Source organism: Nerophis lumbriciformis, linkage group LG07 (genome assembly GCF_033978685.3).
Source record: "Nerophis lumbriciformis linkage group LG07, RoL_Nlum_v2.1, whole genome shotgun sequence".
Classification (NCBI taxonomy): Eukaryota; Metazoa; Chordata; class Actinopteri; order Syngnathiformes; family Syngnathidae; genus Nerophis; species Nerophis lumbriciformis.
In genome coordinates, this window is record NC_084554.2 from 10,591,757 (window position 1) to 10,612,995 (window position 21,239).

Consider the following 21,239-nt stretch of genomic DNA (forward strand, 5'->3'; position numbering starts at 1 on the left):
TTGCTAGAGCCGACCTGAAGAGAGGGATTAAAAAAGCAAAGGCGGACCACAGGAGGTGCATAGAGTCCCATCTGTCCAGCAAAAACTCACGGGAGGTGTGGCGGGGCATTCATGACATCACGAACTTCAGAGGCTGCAATATGACAACTGCGGATCAGAGTGCGACACTGGCAGAGGAGCTTAACTGTTTCTTTGCCCGTTTCGAAACCCCCCAGCGACACTCATCTGCTCCAGCCCTGCCCCCGCCCCCACCGGGCTCCGGCGCCACTCCACTCACTGTACAGGAGCACAGTGTCAGACGAGTGCTCCTGGCTGTGAACCCCAGGAAGGCTACCGGACCAGACGGAGTACCTGGAAAGGTGCTCAGGACGTGCGCCCACCAGCTCGCTCCCCCCCTCACCAGGATCTTCAACCTCTCCCTGGCTCAGGCAGTCATCCCATCCTGCCTGAAGTCATCTACAATAATCCCGGTGCCGAAGAAGTCTCCCATCACCAGCCTGAATGATTACCGACCAGTGGCCCTCACTCCGGTAATCATGAAGTGCTTCGAGCGACTTGTTCTCCAGCACATCAAGGACCATATCCCTCCAGACTTCGACCCCCACCAGTTCGCATACCGGGCGAACAGGTCCACAGAGGACGCCATCGCTGTTGCTCTCCACTCTGCTCTGAACCACCTGGAGCAGCAGCAGAGCTACGTCCGGATGCTCTCTGTGGACTATAGCTCTGCCTTCAATACAATAATCCCGGACAGACTCTGCAATAAACTGGACACTCTTGGCCTCCCCCCTCTCACAAACGCCTGGATAAGGGACTTCCTAACGGACCGACCCCAGAATGTGAGACTTGGCCCGCACCTCTCATCCTCCCGCACGCTGAGCATCGGCTCCCCACAGGGCTGTGTGCTGAGCCCCCTCCTCTACTGCCTTTACACCCATGACTGCAGTCCGGCCCACAGTGACAACCTTACCGTCAAGTTCGCCGACGATACCACAGTGGTCGGGCTCATCTCCAGGGGTGACGAGGCTGCCTACAGAGAGGAGGTCCTGAAGCTGACGGCCTGGTCTTCGGAGAACAACCTCGCTCTCAACACCAGCAAGACCAGAGAGATCATCGTCGACTTCAGGAGGAGCAGCACCGACCCTGCCCCCCTCTACATCAACGGCGAGCGTGTAGAGAGGGTCCACACCTTCAGGTACCTTGGAGTCCACATCTCTAATGACTTCTCCTGGACAGTCAACACCACATCAATCATCAAGAAGGCTCAGCAGCGGCTACACTTCCTTAGAGTCCTCGGGAAGTACAACCTGAAGCCTGACCTGCTGCTGACCTTCTACCGCTCGTCCATCGAGAGCCTGCTGACCTACTGTATTACGGTATGGTACGGCAGCTGCACTGCAGCAGACAGGGAGAGGCTGCAAAGAGTGGTCAAGACGGCTCAGAAGATCATCGGCCGCCCTCTCCCCTCTCTGACGGACATCTACACCTCCCGCTGCCTCAACAGAGCCAGTGCCATCATCAAGGACAGCACCCACCCTGGCTCTGACCTGTTCCACCTGCTGCCCTCTGGGAAGAGCTACAGGTGCATTAAAACCAAAACAAACAGGCTAAAGAACAGCTTCTTCCCCAGGGCCATAACCATCCTGAACGGACTGCCCCATTGTCCCTCATAACTGCCTTCTCTTCGGTGCAATAACCCATTCCACCAACCACCCTGTTTTTTTTTTGTTTTTTTTTCATGTATATATTCATTTCACACCATATTCATTGCACTTCTACATTTTTTATATTTTTATATATTTGCACATTGTTTTTCTAGCATGCACACATCGCACTGTATGGAATGGCCTCAATCTCGTTACCTTGCGTAATGACAATAAAGCTGATTCTGATTCTGATTCTGATTCTGATTCTGAAAGTAAACAAAAACAGAATGCTGGACGACAGCAAAGACTTACTGTGGAGCAAAGACGGCGTCCACAAAGTACAAAGAAGGATTAAAAACAACTAAAATCTTCTTGATTGCTAAAACAAAGTAGATGCGGGACATATCGCTCAAAGGAAAACATGAAACTTCTACAGGAAAACACCGGAAAAAGAGAAAAAGCCATTAAAATGGAAGCGCATGACAAGAAGTAAAACACTACACACAGGAAAACAGCAAACAAGTCCAAATAAGTCAGGGTGTGATGTGACAGTACACCTACTTTGAGACAAGAACTAAATTGATGCATGCTTGGTTATGCTTTAAAGTCATATACAACAATTGTGACAACGACTTTTTACTGACAACTGGGTTTCGTTTTTTAAAGATGTCTGCTTTATCAACGCGAAAAATGTGCCTTGGCTCAAAAAAGGTTGAAAAACACTGCATTAAAGGGATCATATTTTTATTTTTAAAAATTCTAAATGTAAAAGACTTCCTTGTGATCTAAATAACATGTAATGGTGGTTCTTTGGTCAAAATTATGTTTTACAAGCCGCTTTCTGACAGTCGCTCCCGGATGCGTCGTTTTGTGAGCGGTCTTATTTACGTGGCTCACCTTCGACAGCGTCTTCTCCCTGTCATCTTTGTTGTAGCGGTGTAGCGTGCAAGGACGGGAGTGGAAGAAGTGTCAAAAGATGGAGTTAACTGTTTTAATGACATTCAGACTTTACTTCAATCAATAACGGAGCAGCATTTCCTCATTCTTGGCTCACTAGTGCAACATCAACGGCAGAAATGTGTCCCATGAAAAAACGTTCAACCGGAATTCTCTAATAACTGAAGTTCCTTGGGTGAATAATGTAAAACTCACTACACCGGTAGTTTTTAGCCCTTCCATAGCGAGATATAAGTAAGAACTTTACACTACTTTATATTAGAAATGGCAACAGTGGAAGATGAATGTCCCATAACAAGAAGATAGTGAAAGGGATGAAGCTTATCGACTACTTTATGGGCACCGACTACAGTGGCGGACGTGCGCAAATTTTCAGGATTTATGCAGCATCTTCTCATCCGAAAACAACAAGAAGGCCGGAAAATGTGTCCCGTGAAAAACCGTCCGACCGGAACTCTCGAATAACTAAAGTTCCTTGGGTGAATAATGTAAGGTCACTACACCGGTATGTTTTAGCGCTTCCATGGCGAGTTTACTGACAGATATAAGTAGAGATGTCCGATAATATCGGACTGCCGATATTATCGGACGATAAATGCTTTAAAATGTAATATCGGGAATTATCGGTATCGGTTTCAAAATTATCGGTATCGTAAAATGTATGACTTTTTAAAACACCGCTGTGTACACGGACGTAGGGAGAAGTACAGAGCGCCAATAAACCTTAAAGGCACTGCCTTTGCGTGCCGGCCCAGTCACATAATATCTACGGCTTTTCACACACACACAAGTGAATGCACCGCATACTTGGTCAACAGCCATACAGGTCACACTGAGGGTGGCCGTATAAACAACTTTAACACTGTTACAAATGTGCGCCACACTGTGAACCCACACCAAACAAGAATGACAAACACATTTCGGGAGAACATCCGCACCGTAACACAACATAAACACAACAGAACAAATACCCAGAAACCCTTGCAGCACTAACTCTTCCGGAATGCTACAAGATACACCCCCGCTACCCGCTACCCCCTACCCCCCCACCTCAACCTCCTCATGCTCTCTCAGGGAGATGTTTGACCATAACCTCCTTTTTCAATATAAAAGTTGGTATCCTATTAGACTGGTGCCAAAAAAAAAACCAAAAAACGGTACACATTTCGTGTTTTCATATTGGAAATGCAAACGCCTACCAAATCAACACTGTGAGAATTTGGTGAGAAGAGAGGAAGAAATGAATGACTAACTTGAACATGTTCTCTCCACGTTCTTCTTTCATCCATCTGGTCCTGCAGTCTGGACCCAAGTGACCATGCAAATCCTGTGGCCACTCATGAATATCTGCAAAGAATCAAACATAAGTTGGGGTGGGTGATCATGGAAACCAGAACCCAGTGAGGAGCAGGTGGCTTGAAGCAAGCCCACGTCATGCGGGTCAAATTCTATTAGTTAAGGGTTATATTCTGGGTTGTTTGGATAATCACATTGACAAAAATGGTCCATCCATCCACGGTATTCTTTTCACATCCCACTTATCCTGTTATGGGTCACAGGCTGTGCAATAGGACGAGTGTTGTTGTGTTGGTTGTATTATTTCCCTGTGGTTAGTGTTTTGGTTTTGATCCTAGCGCCACACAACTTTCCGTTGCTAGGTAAATGGTAAATGGGTTATACTTGTATAGCACTTTTCTACCTTCAAGGTACTCAAAGCGCTTTGACACCATTTCCACATTCACCCATTCACACACACATTCTGTTAGAATAATTATGTGTAAGTTATCACACTACTCTTATGCTTAAAGGCCGTTGCTATAGTTATTATCAATTGTGCTGAAGTTGTACTTTGGGGCGGTATAGCTCTGTTGGTAGAGCGGCCGTGCCAGCAACTTGAGGGTTCCAGATTCGACCCCCGCTTCCGCCATCCTCGTCACTGCCGTTGTGTCCTTGGGCAAGACACTTTACCCACCTGCTCCCAGTGCCACCCACACTGGTTTAAATGTAACTTAGATATTGGGTTTCACTATGTAAAAGCGCTTTGAGTCACTAGAGAAAAAGTGCTACATAAATATAATTCACTTCACTTCACTACTTTTCTATCTGTGCAAAGCGAGTCGTCTCATATCAGTGTTTGTGTCCAGAATCGGCCTGCTGACTGCCAAGGGCGAACATCGAGTGCCGTGACGCAGACAGAGCAGAGACAGGGCGATATCACGAGTGTCAACACATTTGCATTTCATTAATAGTCATATATTGTGTCTAACTGAGGCTGCTTCAGCAGCAGCCTCAGTGATGTAACCAGGGACCTCCCAAATAAATAGAGGAGCACGTGGGCAGGACTTTAGAGCATAGGCTGTTTCTGTAACTAGAGTACAGCCCAAAACGTCTCTCCTCATTGAGCCAAATTGAACTCTGTCTCTGCATGATTCCTTGCTTCTTGTCTGTTTAATAGATGTCATCAGCAAAGTTTCCTCTAAGGTGCGCACCTGTGCAATTGCGCACTGCTCAAGCGTCCACTGCGCACGGCAAATCTATGCAACGCACAAAATCAAATTTAAACAAAAGCGCATAACAATTTTCGACACACGGACACGACAGAGAAAACAGTTTTCGTCATCATTGTTCAAATATTGTAAAGTCTGTCGAGACGTTTTGAGGACATGAATTCCATCCATCACTTTACTGAGCAAAACTCTTTATTGTCGGCCATAAACACATCACCAAAACATTAGTAAAAAAAATGATATCTAGCAAAACTGGTCATTGTCTGCAGTACAAACCAGACCAAAAGTAACTTTGTTATATCAACAGCAGCCGCTCGCTCTTTCTCACTTGCGCCAACACATGCACATATGGCACTTAGCCAGTGATGCGTTTACAGCCACACAAAAAGTCGGACAACTCCAACACCACACATAAAGTGTCATTCCAGGTCGTTACACTATGATTTACCAATCAAATATGTGCTTATTCTAGTGTAATTTATTAGGAATCTTAATTTATAAATATTAATCATGAAATGCTGTTAGTATATTAAATAAATACTAATAAAAATATATTTTTTACAAGCAGGAAGTTGCAGGAATGTACACATGATCCCCTGCTTACATCTCATTGTGCAACATGTGAATGTTTTAATGGGAACTAAATGCAATGTCTGAAAGGGGTACAAGTTATTTCCAAAGCAGGACCTCTACAAAGACAAACAATACAAGTACACAGTTCATGAAAAACAATATTTTTTGTCATTGTAAGTGGGCCTAAACACTTATATTAGAAAATAACCTCATGGAAATGACTGCTGTCATTTGATTATAATAATAAGAGAATGTTGTCTGTCTATCTGTATTGGTTCTGCGATGATGTGGGGACTTGTCCAGGGTGTACCCCGCCTTCCGCATGAATGCAGCTGAGATAGGCTCCAGCACCCCCCGCGACCCCGAAAGGGACAAGCGGTAGAAAATGGATGGATGGATGGAGATTGAACATATTTAGTCAGGTTTGGGACAGGTGTGCTGCTGGTGTAGACACAGTGTGCACGTCTGTTGTTGCTCACATGGGCTCCACTGAATGCTCAGGGAGTTTTTGCGTTTGCTCACAAACATGAAAAATTAGAGGGAACATTGGTCATCAGTGTTTGAACCTGACACATTCACACACTGATGGCGGGAGCTGCCCTGCAAGGCCCTAACCACGACCCATCAGGAGCAAGGGCGAAGTGTCTTGCTCAAGGACACGGCGGACGTGACGAGGTTGATAGAAGGTGGGGATTGAACCAGGAAGCCTCAGGTTGCTGGCACGGCCACTCTCCCAACCGCGCCACGCCGTCACCACGCCATCTTCACACCAGCGTCTGTGTGGGCAATTGGGACTCACACCAGTTGCCCACTACCATCACTAATGAGTCCTCTTATTTATACCAGGCTTGAGTTCTGGTCCATTGGGTTTTGTTGGAACGAAGAAACATCCAACCTGCATGATCCTCCGCATCAGTCACTACGTTTCCATGCACGGAATTTCTTAAATAGTTCGTTTTTTGGGGGGATTTTCACACCTACATGTGAAGTGCAAGTATCCATGCACTTTCTCTAACGCGACTATTGGTCATACGCCATGTGCCTCCCATACACATACGTTTTGGTGTTGCTTGCTTACGGGTTCTTGCTTGCGTCATTTATTGGAATGAACAGGTGTCAACTTGCAGTTTTGTGTATGACTGCTATTTACTGGTCACACTTATAATACTTACAGTATGTACTAGTGTTGTCCCGATACCAATATTTTGGTACCGGTACCAAAATGTATTTCCATACTTTTCGGTACTTTTCGATACTTTTCTAAATAAAGGGGACCACAAAAAATGACATTATTGGCTTTATTTTAACAAAAAATCTTAGGGTACATTAAACAAGTGTTTCTTATTGCAAGTTTGTCCTTAAATAAAATAGTGAACATACTAGACAACTTGTCTTTTAGTAGTAAGTAAACAAACAAAGGCTGCTAATTAGTCTGCTGACATATGCAGTAACATATGTCATTTATACACCTATTATTTTGTGAAAATTATTAAGGACAAGTGGTAGAAAATTAATCAAGTCAAATCAACTTTATTTATATAGCACTTTTACGACAAATTTTTAATTGAACCAAAGGGCTTTACAGGTTAAAAAAGCATAGAGCAAAAAAAACAAAACAAAAACAACAACAAAAAAACAAACAAAGAACATAAACAAAAGCAATACAGTAAAAGGGGTCGAATAAAAAGTAAAAATGTGCTAAATAAAAATAAAAATATTAATAATAAAAGTGCGACAAATTGAAATACTATTCTACTTGTTCATTTACTGTTAATATCTGCTTACTTTCTCTTTTAACATGTTCTATCTACACTTCTGTTAAAATTTAATAATCACTTATTCTTCTGTTGTTTGGAAAAGTTACATTAGTTTTGGATGATACCACAAATTTGGGTATCAATCCGATACCAAGTAGTTGGTCATATTGAAAGTCCTCATGTTCCCTAAGTTTATAAACATAACATACATTTTAAAAAACGAAAGAAGATGTTGTGATGCCAAAAAATGTCAATGTAATCATAGTAGTATCGACTAGATACGCTCCTGTACTTGGTATCATTACAGTGGATGTTAGGTGTAGATCCACCCATGGCGTTTGTTTACATTGTGACACTGGTGAGCTATTGTATCCTCATACGGTGTGTAGTGAAGAATGTTTAGCTATTCCTTGTCCTGCAGTGATAATGGTACTTGTAAGAAACTTACTTTATTTGTCGCCATGGAGGTGAGGATTAGTGATTTAGAAGTAGCTAAAACACTGCAGACTGCTGATGGACTTTAGCCTATGTCTTAAAGCACCTCTTCCTGAGGGTGTTTCAGTGTTATAACTTCACCTTTATCGTTAGTTTTTAAGCCAAAATGCGTTCGTTCTCCCTTTTCTGTCTACACACGGTGTCTGCTTGTAAGTACTCTGTGATTGTGCGCTGCCGAACATGCTCCTCTGCTCGTAAAACCAGCAATGACACTACGTGACGACGACAGGGGGGTTGGGGACCAGTACTTTTTAGAGGCGGTATAGTACAGAATATGATTCATTAGTATCGCGGTACTATACTAATACCGGTATACTGTACAACTCTAGTATGTACAAAATGCTTCAATTACGTCACACGTCACTAGGCAACAGGCCCCACCTTTTAAAAGCACAGACTCCGCACACTCTCAAATGCACATGCTAGTTGTTGTTTTTTTTTAAGTAACGTATAAATTACTTTCCCTAGTAATTAATTACATTTATTAAAGAGTAATTCCGTCAACTTTTGTGGTAAAATAGCGAGTAACGATAGTTAATTCCTTTTTAACCCTTGTGTGGTGTTTGGGTCTGTGGGACCCGTTTTCGTTTTTTATTAAAATAAAAATTATACAATTAATTAATTTTTCAAACTGAGACTCACTGACTTTTGCTCATTTTCTGTGAAGAACATATATCAGAATACATATTTAATGACCACACACCATACACCCCCCCTACACATTTATATTACATATAAGATCCTGGATACTGGACCCGGGGCTAATAGAAGTGTGGAAATTGATGTTCTGTGTACCACACACACACACACACACACACACACACACACACACACACACACACACACACACACACACACACACACACACACACACACAGCAGGCCTAGACAGGAGGAGGACAGATTGTAAGTACACAGAACATCAGAGGGTCAAATGTGCGAGAAAATGAGAGCAGACAGTGTTGACAACCAACGTTGCAACCTTGCGTGGAAACCGCAGGTGCAGAAACACAAAAGAAGAATCCCTGTGGGATGCAGAAACTGGCAGAGAAATGTTCCGTGCAACGTTCATATTGTTGTTACTCAGCCAGCGTTTGTGGGTCTGATGGACCCGTTGCATTTTGTGGCTTTTAATGCCTCACAATCAAACACTTTTACAAACCCCGTTTCCATATGAGTTGGGAAGTTGTGTTAGATGTAAATATAAACGGAATACAATGATTTGCAAATCCTTTTCAACCCATATTTAGTTGAATATGCTACAAAAATAACATTTTTTGCAAATAATCATTAACTTTAGAATTTGATGCCAGCAACACGTGACAAATAAGTTGGGAAAGGGCATGTTCACCACTGTGTTTCATGGCCTTTCCTTTTAACAACACTCAGTAAACGTTTGGGAACTGAGGAGACACATTTTTTAAGCTTCTCAGGTGGAATTCTTTCCCATTCTTGCTTGATGTACAGCTTAAGTTGTTCAACAGTCCGGGGGTCTCCGTTGTGGCATTTTAGGCTTCATAATGCGCCACACATTTTCAATGGGAGACAGGTCTGGACTACAGGCAGGCCAGTCTAGTACCCGCACTCTTTTACTATGAAGCCACGTTGATGTAACACGTGGCTTGGCATTGTCTTGTTGAAATAAGCAGGGGCGTCCATGGTAACGTTGCTTGGAGGGCAACATATGTTGCTCCAAAACCTGTATGTACTTTTCAGCATTAATGGCGCCTTCACAGATGTGTAAGTTACCCATGTCTTGGGCACTAATACACCCCCATACCATCACACATGCTGGCTTTTCAACTTTGCGCCTATAACAATCTGGATGGTTAATTTCCTCTTTGGTCCGGAGGACACAACATCCACAGTTTCCAAAAACAATTTTAATGTGAACTCGTCAGACCGCAGAACACTTTTCCACTTTGTATCAGTCCATCTTAGATGAGCTCAGGGCCCAACGAAGCCGACGGCGTTTCTGGGTGTTGTTGATAAACGGTTTTCGCCTTGCATAGGAGAGTTTTAACTTGCACTTACAGATGTAGCGACCAACTTTAGTTACTGACAGTGGGTTTCTGAAGTGTTCCTGAGCCTATGTGGTGATATCCTTTACACACTGATGTCGCTTGTTGATGCAGTACAGCCTGAGGGATCGAAGGTCACGGGCTTAGCTGCTTATGTGCAGTGATTTCTCCAGATTCTCTGAACCCTTTGATGATCTTACGGACCGTAGGTGATGAAATCCCTAAATTCCTTGCAATAGCTGGTTGAGAAAGGTTTTTCTTAAACTGTTCAACAGTTTGCTTACGCATTTGTTGACAAAGTGGTGACCCTCGCCCCATCCTTGTTTGTGAATGACTGAGCATTTCATGGAATCTACTTTTATACCCAATCATGGCACCCACCTGTTCCCAATTTGCCTGTTCACCTGTGGGATGTTCCAAATAAGTGTTTGATGAGCATTCCTCAACTTTATCAGTATTTATTGCCACCTTTCCCAACTTCTTTGTCACGTGTTGCTGGCATCAAATTGTAAAGTTAATGATTGATTGCAAAAAAATTTTTTTTATCAGTTTGAACATCAAATATGTTGTCTTTGTAGCATATTCAACTGAATATGGGTTGAAAAGGATTTGCAAATCATTGTATTCCGTTTATATTTACATCTAACACAATTTCCCTACTCATATGGAAACAGGGTTTGTATGTTAAAATACTGAACAGATGTTTATTGGGATAAGGTAAACATCTGTTCAGTATTTTAACATAAAAGTGTTTGATTGTGAGGCATTAAAAGCCACAAAATGCAATGGACGGTGTTAAATTCGCTTTTTTTTAAATATTTTCGTAACAATTTTCGTAACAATTTTCTGCAACCACGTAATAGAAAAGCGGTTGACAAATTGATCCGACTGGAACGCAGGATAAAAACAAACATGCTCATATCTTTAATCTTAGGTCTGGGGAAACATTTCCGCCCCTTTAGGCCAGACTGAATGCACCACCTCGGGTTAACTGAGGCCATTAAATGCAACACTCTCAGTCACGTCAGACACGTACATTGTGAGCATTTCCCACCTTGACCAGGCCTCTTGCAGTGGGTGTTTCAGCTTAAACTGTCCAGACATGAACAATGGCAATGATGTGTAACATAGACACGTATAGTTGCCCCTTCACTGGTATTTCCACTTTTCTTTTCCAGGCTGCAAGCAATTTATGTCACGTAGGTTTGCCAAATCTCTTTCTCCCCCAATTCTCTGATCGTGTATCATAGAACTTTACACACGCACATTACATATATTTTACTGTTTTACATCCCTAGAAAAAAGCACCTCAACGTCCTCACTAATAGCATCTTCATTGTGGATCAAAACTGAGCATTGTTTTCTTTGTAAAGGTTGAATTATCAGCATCTTTCCTTACAGAGCAGGTGTGTCCTAATATGTACCTTGTTGGCCCGCAGCTTATTCTAAAAATGATAAAGGGTTTTTCTACAAATGATGCTACTTTTTAGGTGGTGGTATGCACCTACTAGGGTTGTCCCGGTACCTGTATCAAAATGTATATCGATACTTTTCAAAGTCTACGTATCTACATGTTGAATCTCTAAATGTTATGTATAGAGATGTCCGATAATGGCTTTTTTGACGATATGCGATATTCCGATATTGTCCAACTCTTAATTACCGATTCCGATATCAACCGATACCGATATATACAGTCGTGGAATGAACACATTATTATGCCTAATTTTATTGTGATGCATTAAACAATGTAACAAGGTTTTCCAAAATAAATCAACTCAAGTTATGGAAAAAAATGCCAACATGGCACTGCCATATTTATTATTGAAGTCACAAAGTCAATTTTTTTTTTTTTAACATGCCTCAAAACAGCAGCTTGGAATTTGGGACATGCTCTCCCTGAGAGAGCATGAGGAGGTTGAGGTGGGGCGGGTTAGGGGGGGGTGTATTGTAGCGTCCCGGGAAGAGTTAGTGCTGCAAGGGGTTCTGGGTATTTGTTCTGTTGTCTTTATGTTGTGTTACGGTGCGGATGTTCTCCCGAAATGTGTTTGTCATTCTTGTTTGGTGTGGGTTCACAGTGTGGCGCATATTTGTAACAGTGTTAAAGTTGTTTATATGGCCACCCTCAGTGTGACCTATATGGCTATTGACCAAGTATGATTTGCATTCACTTGTGTGTGTGAAAAGCCGTAGATATTATGTGATTGTGCCGGCACGCAAAGACAGTGCCTTTAAGGTTAATTGGCGCTCTGTACTTCTCCCTACGTCCGTGTACACAGCGGCGTTTTAAAAATTCGCAAATTTTACTTTTTGAAACTGATACCGATAATTTCCGATATTACATTTTAAAGCATTTATCGTCCGATAATATCGGCAGTCCGATATTATCGGACATCTCTAGTTATGTATATACTGGTTAATTAATGAGAGTAGTGGGTGTGTGTTTAAGAGAATGGCATCGTGTTGGCTGAGTGACGTCGGTGAGCGAGTGGGCGAGCAAAGAGAGGGAGCGGTAGCGCTGCACTGCGCAGTAGAGTGATGAACGGGTCTGGTTGTGTCCAGCAAAACTAATAATAAAGCAACCAGATTGTCACAAATCGGCGCCCTCGTCATTCTGACCTGAACGCGGAGCCTAGCAGACCCATTGTGACTCTTTCGTTTTTTCTCACAAACGTTTATTTCAGCCACGCCTTCTTCTCGTTAACGATGCCGAATATAATGCCGTCAGAACTAATAAAATAAGAAAACAGGACTTACAATTGTATATACTCAATTGAATAGACTGCAAAGACAAGATACTTAATGTTCGAACTGGAAAACGTTATTTTTTACAAATATTAGCTCATTTGGAATTTGATGCCTGCAACATTTTTCAAAAAAGTGGCAAAAAAGACTGAGAAAGCACATCAAACACTTATTTGGAACATCCCACGGGTGAACAGGTTAATTGGGAACAGGTGGGTGCCATGATTGGGTATAAAAGCAGCTTCCATGAAATGCTCAGTCATTCACTAACAAGGATGGGGCGAGGGTCACCACTTTGTCACAAATTGTCAAACAGTTTAAGAACAACATTTCTTAGAGAACTATTGCAAGGAATTTAGGGATTTCACCATCTACAGTCCGTAATATCATCAAAAGGTATAGAGAATCTGGAGAAATCACTGCACGTAAGCGGTAAGGCCTGTGACCTTCGATCCCTCAGGGGGTACTGCATCAAAAAGCGACATCAGTGTGTAAAGGATATCACCACAAGAGCTCAGGAACACTTCAGAAAACCGCTGTCAGTAACTACAGTTTGTCGCTACATCTGTAAGTGCAAGTTAAAACTCTACTATGCAAAGCGAAAGCCGTTTATCAACAACACCCAGAAACACTGCCGGCTTCGCTGGGCCCGAGCTCATCTAAGATGGACTGATGCAAAGTGGAAAAGTGTTCTGTGGTTTGACAAATCCACATTTCAGATTGTTTTTGGAAACTGTGGACGTCGTGTCCTCCGGACCAAAGAGGAAAAGAACCATACGGATTGTTATAGGCGCAAAGTTGAAAAGCCAGCATCTGTGATGGTATGGGGGTGTATTAGTGCCCAAGACATGGGTAACTTACACATCTGTGAAGGCACCATTGATGCTGAAAGGTACATACAGGTTTTGGAGCAACATATGTTGCCATCCAAGCAACGTTACCATGGACGCCCCTGCTTATTTCAGCAAGACAATGCCAAGCCACGTGTTACATCAACGTGGCTTCATAGTAAAAGAGTGCGGGTACTAGACTGGCCTGCCTGTAGTCCAGACCTGTCTCCCATTGAAAATGTGTGGTGATCAGACCGTCCGATACCCCATACTCTCTGAGCACTCCCCACAGGACTTCCCGAGGGACATGGTCGAATGCCTTCTCCAAGTCCACAAAGCACATGTAGACTGGTTGGGCAAACTTCCATGCACCCTCAAGGACCCTGCCGAGAGTATAGAGCTGGTCCAGAGTTCCACGACCAGGACGAAAACCACACTTTTCCTCCTGAATCCGAGGTTCGACTATCCGGCGTAGCCTCCTCTCCAGTACACCTGAATAGACCTTACCGGGAAGGCTGAAAATGCCTGAATAATAAAGTAATTAATTTAAATGGAAAAACACCTCAAGGTGAGCTTTTCTTAGCATTTTTAGGTGGTGTTAAAAAAGAGATTAATTGGATCGGTGTATTACAGATCATGATAACAGATAACCGTTTATTGCTTGACAGCAGTAATTACAATTAATACTGTCAGAATAATTTTATCTAAGTTATCATAAAACTTTGTGTTGCCATGAGTTCCCGGCGAGAGGACAAAAGCTGTCTTTGATCCTACCAAACAAAAGGCTTGTAAAACTCCACTGTGTAGAATGGGAAGCAACTTGAAGGTGTTCTGTTTCTTTGATGTATTGCAATCCACAGAAAGATTTGTGTCTTGACCCGAGAACTACAAAGCAGAGAGGAAGCGGGACCAGACTCCCCTCAAGGCGATTTTTTCTTTGAACTGCTGTAATCAAAGGCGATGGCTGTTTACGACCCCGTCCCCTTAGAAACAGCAGTTGCCATGTAATCAGGGAAAGTCCAAATAAAAGAGGAGGCGTACAATCTTTCGTCAGACCGTGGTGAGACTGTCCAAGAGTACAGTCCAGACGTTTCTCCTCAATTAGGCCAAATTTAATTATGTCTCTGTTTAATTCCTTGCTTCTTGTCTTGTTTAATAGAGGTCATCAGTGTTTGAACCTGACAAATACACACACATATATTATTACTAACGTATACACACATGTACCTCAGCACACACTTAGAAAACCCTGCATACCTCCACTGACACTGAATAGACACAAAGAGTTGATTTATTCTTTACAACCTGAGCTGTAACAAGCTGTCCTAGTTTACCAGTTAAACAAAGATGCCAAAGCTATCAGCGGGAGTCCATAAACTATAAACAGAATTGGTTATTTAACTTCTAAGGATGTTTGAACCCAGAGAATATCGAGGTCTTGATTTATGTATGTGGTCAATAAAGATTTTATGCAAGACGTTGGGATATTCCACTCTGCACTATGCTGCTGATTGAATACTTGTATTGATATAGTGCGTTCCTGCCTGTGTGAAATTCTGATCTCCTGAAATGTGTTGACCCAGAAAATGGATTGTATTAAAGCTATAAAAATGGGAATTCCAATATCCTGGTTGCATTTCTGATTTCCCTACCAGCTGTATCTGTCCACTCAAATTCTTTCGATGGATTTAGTCTGAGTCCTGTACTCTCTCGGAGTACGTTCACAATTGTCGTGTTTGATTCGGTTAAAAGCTACTCTGGTGAATTTGCTCTGCTTGTATACGGTTTGTTTGGTTCAGTGTGAACCGAGATCATTCGGAACCCCTTGCCGACTCAAACCAGAGACTCCTGTGGGGTTTGGTTCACTTTAGCTGAAATGTGAATACCACAAAGACCAAAGACAGCAACCTGTGTGAAGTTGGCTCCCCAACTTTGTTGAATTAGTCTCATTCGTTTGTGCTGGTTTGTGCAGTGGAAATACCGTATTTTCTGGACCATAGGGCACACCAGATTATAAGGCGCACTGCCGATGAGCAGGTCTATTCAGGTCTTTTTTAATACAACTGGCGCACCAGATTATAAGGCGCAAAAAGGGGAACATTATCACCAGACCTATGTAAGCGTCAATATATACCTTGATGTTGCAGAAAAAAGACCATACATTTTTTTAACCGATTTCCGAACTCTAAATGGGTGAATTTTGGCAAATTAAACGTCTTTCTATTATTCGCTGTGACGTCACATAGGGAAGCAATCCGCCATTTTCTCAAACACCGAGTCAAATCAGCTCTGTTATTTTCCGTTTTTTCGACTGTTTTCCGTACCTTGGAGACATCATGCCTCGTCGGTGTGTTGTCAGAGGGTGTAACAACACGAACAGGGACGGATTCAAGTTGCACCAGTGGCCCAAAGATGCGAAAGTGACAAGAAATTGGACGTTTGTTCCGCACACTTTACCGACGAAAGCTATGCTACGACAGAGATGGCAAGAATGTGTGGATATCCTGCGACACTCAAAGCAGATGCATTTCCAACGATAAAGTCAAAGAAATCTGCCGCCAGACCCCCATTGAATCTGCCGGCGTGTGTGAGCAATTCAGGGACAAAGGCCCACGGTGGCACGGCAAGCAATGGCGGCAGTTTGTTCCCGCAGACGAGCGAGCTAAACCCCCTGGATGTCTTGGCCCACACCGTCCCTTATGCCACCGAAGATGATCAAGAGAAGAATATCGACCCTAGCTTCCCTGGCCTGCTGACATCAACTCCAAAACTGGACAGATCAGCTTTCAGGAAAAGAGAGCGGATGAGGGTATGTCTACAGAATATATTAATTGATGAAAATTGGGCTTTCTGCACTCTCAAAGTGCATGTTGTTGCCAAATGTATTTCATATGCTGTAAACCTAGTTCATAGTTGTTAGTTTCCTTTAATGCCAAACAAACACATACCAATCGTTGGTTAGAAGGCGATCGCCGAATTCGTCCTCACTTTCTCCTGTGTCGTTGGCTGTCGTGTAATTTTCGTCGGTTTCGCTTGCATACGGTTCAAACCGATATGGCTCAATAGCTTCAGTTTCTTCTTCAATTTCGTTTTCGCTACCTGCCTCCACACGACAACCATCCGTGTCAATACATTCGTAATCTGTTGAATCGCTTAAGCCGCTGAAATCCGAGTCTGAATCCGAGCTAATGTCGCTATAGTTTGCTGTTCTATGCGCCATGTTTGTTTGTGTTGGCATCACTATGTGACGTCACAGGAAAATGGACGGGTGTATATAATGATGGTTAAAATCAGGCACTTTGAAGCTTTTTTTAGGGATATTGCGCGATGGGTAAAATTTTGAAAAAAACTTCGAAAAATAAAATAAGCCACTGGGAACTGATTTTTAATGGTTTTACCCCTTCTGAAATTGTGATAATCCATCCATCCATTTTCTACCGCTTATTCCCTTTGGGGTCGCGGGGGGCGCTGGAGCCTATCTCAGCTACAATCGGGCGGAAGGCGGGGTACACCCTGGACAAGTCGCCACCTCATCGCAGGGCCAACACAGATAGACAGACAACATTCACACTCACATCCACACACTAGGGCCAATTTAGTGTTGCCAATCAACTTATCCCCAGGTGCATGTCTTTGGAAGTGGGAGGAAGCCGGAGTACCCGGAGGGAACCCACGCAGTCACGGGGAGGACATGCAAACTCCACACAGAAAGATCCCGATAATGTTCCCCTTTAAAGGGGTCATATTATGATTTTTTTCTAAATGTAAAACACTTCCTTGTGGTCTACATCAGTGGTCCCCAACCACCTGGCCGCGGCCCGGTATCGGTCCGTGGATCGATTGGTACCGGGCCGCACAAGAAATGTAATGTTTCCGTTGACCGGTCCGCAGTTACAAAAAGGTTGGGAACCACTGTTCTACAACACAAATACAACGTTGAAACAACATGCCTTTTTGACAACGTTTAATCAATGTTGGGTTCTGATGTTGATTAGACCATTGAATTTTGGTCATTTCCCAACCAATGCTTGCTTGCTGCTTAGGCAGTCCATCGTAGTCGAAGATGACGTAGCTTCCATTTTGTTGCTCTGGTCGGTGGCTATCGTTGCTGGCGACGATGCCACTCCATATGACTATGAAGTCCGATCCTGGAACCACACGTCCTGCCACAGTGGGGACATGTCAGGCCTGGATCAGGGGGCTGGGATGGTTCTGGAACTGCAGGGTGGTGTCTTCGCCTCCGCTGATCCCTCCGGTGTTGGTTCCGACACTCCTCCAGATACATGACCCCGTCATGGCACAGCAAACGCCACAGCGATCGATTGGCTGCAGCTGTCTCAAGTTCGTGGGGTTTGATGTTGCACCTCTTCAATATCCCTTTCAGTTGGTCTTTGTACCTCAGCTTTTGTCCTCCGGGCTTTCTGCTGGCTGAAAGGAGCTGACCATAAAGCATCTGACGAGGCAATCGGTGTCCTGGCATCCGGATGGTGTGACCAACCCACCGGAGTTGTCGCTTTGCCAGGGTGGCCTCTATGCTTATGGACTCAGTGCGCTGCAAGATGTCCGTATGAGGAACTCGGTCCTGCCATGTGATGCCAAGAATGCGTTGGAGACATCTGATGTTAAATGCATCAAGGCAGCGGATGTGTCTGCGGTATATTATCCAGGCTTCTGACCCATACAGCAGAGTTGAAACACACACCGCCCTGTAGACTGACACTTTCGTTGAGATTCGAAGGTGATTGTTTTCAAACACCCGGGAGCGCAGTCTTCCAAAGGCAGAGGAGGCTGAGTTGATACGAGCCTGGATGTCATCATCAATCTGGCATGTTGGGGTCAGAATACTGCCGAGGTAGCAAAACTGCTCAACGAGCTTGAGGGGTGTGCCGCTGATGGTAAAGACAGGGGGTGTAGGGGATGGGGACTTCTCCTGGATGAGAACCTCTGTTTTCTGAATGTTGATCACCAGACCTAGTGAGCGGTAGACTGATGACATGGTGTCTAGTGCATGCTGCATGGCATCAGGAGTGTGAGCGAGGAGTGCGCAGTCGTCTGTATATTGCAGCTCCTGGATGTTGGTGCCTGCCATCTTGGTCTTTGCCTGTAGGCGCCGGATGTTGAATAGGCTCCCATCCAGGCGAAACTCGATGGAGACACCACTATCCTTCGTGATGGACTGCCGGAATAGGAGTGTGGCTGCTGCCAGGAAAAGATTGAAGATCGCTGGGTTCAGTACACACCCCTGCTTCACCCCTACTTTCACGGGGAAAGAGGAGGACTGCTCACTGCCTACAAGTACACAGGCCTGCATACCATCATGAAACTGTTTTAGTATGTTGAGAAACTTGGGGGGGACACCAAATTTCTTGAGGATGCTCCAGAGCAAATCACGGTCAACTGTGTCAAAGGCCTTGGTGAGGTCAATAAAGGTAATGTAGAGGTCCTTGTTTTGTTCCCTGCATTTCTCCTGGATTTGACGGGCAGCGAAGATCATGTCTAGTGTACTTTGGTTCTTTCTGAAGCCACACTGTGTCTCTGGGAGGATGCCCTCTGTTAGAAATGTAAGGCGAGAAAGCATAATCTTTGCAAGTACCTTGCCGGCCACTGAGAGAAGGGAGATGCCACGACTATTTCCAAAAGATGATTTATCACCTTTCCTCTTGTAGATGGTGACGATGTTGCTGTCTTTCCATTCTTGAGGCAGGACCTCCCTGTGCCAGATGGCTAGTATGAAGTGAAACAGCTTCCACTTCAGTAGATAGCCTCCCTTCTTTAGGATCTCAGCCGGAATTCCGTCAGGGCCAGGGCTCTTGTTGTTTTTGAGGCTCCTGATTGCAGTAAGAACCTCACTGAACATGGGAGGGTCATCAAGGAAGGGAGAAAGCGGGAGATCTGGGAGTGCATTGAGCACTAATGGATCAAAGGGGTTTATTTTATTGAGCAGTGAGTCGAAGTGCTCAGCCCAACGCTCAAGAATTTGTTGTTTATCCTTGAATAACACGTGTCCGTCTGCGGATCTTACTGGAGCGATGCTTCGCTTTTGTGGGCCATAGATGGATTTTGCAGCAGCGTAGAATGCGTAGGTATTATTAGCATCTGCATATCCCTGGATCTCCTGGGCTTTTTTGAGCCACCACTCATTTTCCATGAGCCGCAGTTGTTTCTGTGTCTCAGCTCTGGTTGTTTCATAATGGTGGAGGAGTGATGGAGAGTGAGGGTTGGAGAGCAGGGCAGCATGGGCTTTGCGCTTGGCGTCCAGCAGCTCCTGTATTTCTACCGAGCTGTTGTCGAACCAGTCTTGATGGTGCTTCTGAGTAAAGCCGATGGTTTCAGAGGCAGCTTGATGTAATGTTGACCTCAGTTTTGCCCACTCACTGTCCATGTCACAGGTGGTGCCGTAGTCCTACAAGGTGGAAAGCCCCGTAGCCAGCTTGCTGCGGTAGTGAGATGTACACTCTGGAGAATCCAGGGCCCTGCAGTTCAGTCGCTTTCTTGGCTGCTGTTTCTTGTGTGGGGGTCGGATTTTCATCCTCAGCTTGGATCTGATCAGCCGGTGGTCAGTCCAGCATTCAGCCCCACGTAAGGCCCTGGTTATGCAGACGTCTTGTCGATCTTGTTGCCGTGTAATTATATAGTCCAGCAGGTGCCAATGTTTGGACCGTGGGTGCATCCAAGATGTTATGTATTTCTTTTTTAACTGAAAAATTGTGTTAGTGATGAGAAGTTGGTGCTCAGAGCACAGAGAGAGGAGTCGAATGCCGTTGTTGTTTATTTTCCCAGATCCATGAAGCCCGATTATTTTAGTCCAGAGCTGGGCATCTGTGCCAACTCGGGCATTGAAGTCACCCATGAGGACAAGCTTATCGGACTTAGGGACTCTGGATAGGGCAGCCGCAAGAGACTCGTAGAAGGCATCTTTGATGTTACTATCAGCATCCAAGGTAGGGGCATACGCACTGAGTAGCGTAGCAAACCGGCCTTTCACCAGGGGGATACGCCAGGTCATGAGCCGCTCACTGATGCCTTGGGGGGATTCTGGGATGTTATTGAGTAGTTTGCTTTTTACAGCAAAACCAACTCCATGGAGCCTACGTTCGCCTTCCGGGAGACCCTTCCAGAAGAAGGTATAGCCTTCACCGACTTCTGTCAGGGAGTCTTCACCCGACAACCGAGTTTCACTGAGTGCTGCGATGTCGACATTGTATCTCTTGAGCTCATGTGCAATGAGCGCCGTCCGTCTATGAGGTCTCTCCGTCCCATCCTGCGTGTCGAGGAGGGTGCGGACATTCCAGGTAGCCAGGTGTATAGTCATATACTTTCCTTTGTTATGTTTTCGACCGCAGTAGGGGATGCCTTGGTGGCTGCGGTTTGCCACCCAGGTGTGAGGAACAAACAATTTTTGGGTCACCTTTTCTAGACCCTTCCCCAATTTGGGGTGAGCAGTGCGGACCCTAAATAGGGCTGCTCAGTCACATGGGCAGCTGCCGAAGGAAGATCATGTTCCTGATCCCAATCTTCACAACGACCATCACACCCATGCCGCCTCTGTGCAGGATTCAAGCTAGGAGCTTCCAGTCACATCCTTGACCTGCCCCCGTCGCTTTATCCTGTCGCCAGAAGACTTTTCGGAAGAAGCTGAAGCCTGCGCAAAGAGTGTATTTGTGTGAGGGATGGTGCGCGCATTCCTTCCCCCACAATCTTGGCCACAT

The 21,239-nt window shown here is 44.5% G+C and overlaps 1 protein-coding gene across 1 annotated transcript in view; it reads right to left on the bottom strand.

Moving 5' to 3' along the window:
- The window catches only part of LOC133609843 (matrix metalloproteinase-16-like), a 303,619-nt gene extending 299,689 nt beyond the window's left edge, over positions 1 to 3,930 (bottom strand). Inside the window, exon 1 of the mRNA XM_061965852.1 lies at positions 3,857 to 3,930. Within this exon, the coding sequence (XP_061821836.1) occupies positions 3,857 to 3,892 (36 nt within the window). The 5' untranslated portion in view covers positions 3,893 to 3,930. The remainder of the gene's footprint in view (positions 1 to 3,856) is intronic.
- Between the last annotated feature and the right edge of the window lie 17,309 nt (positions 3,931 to 21,239).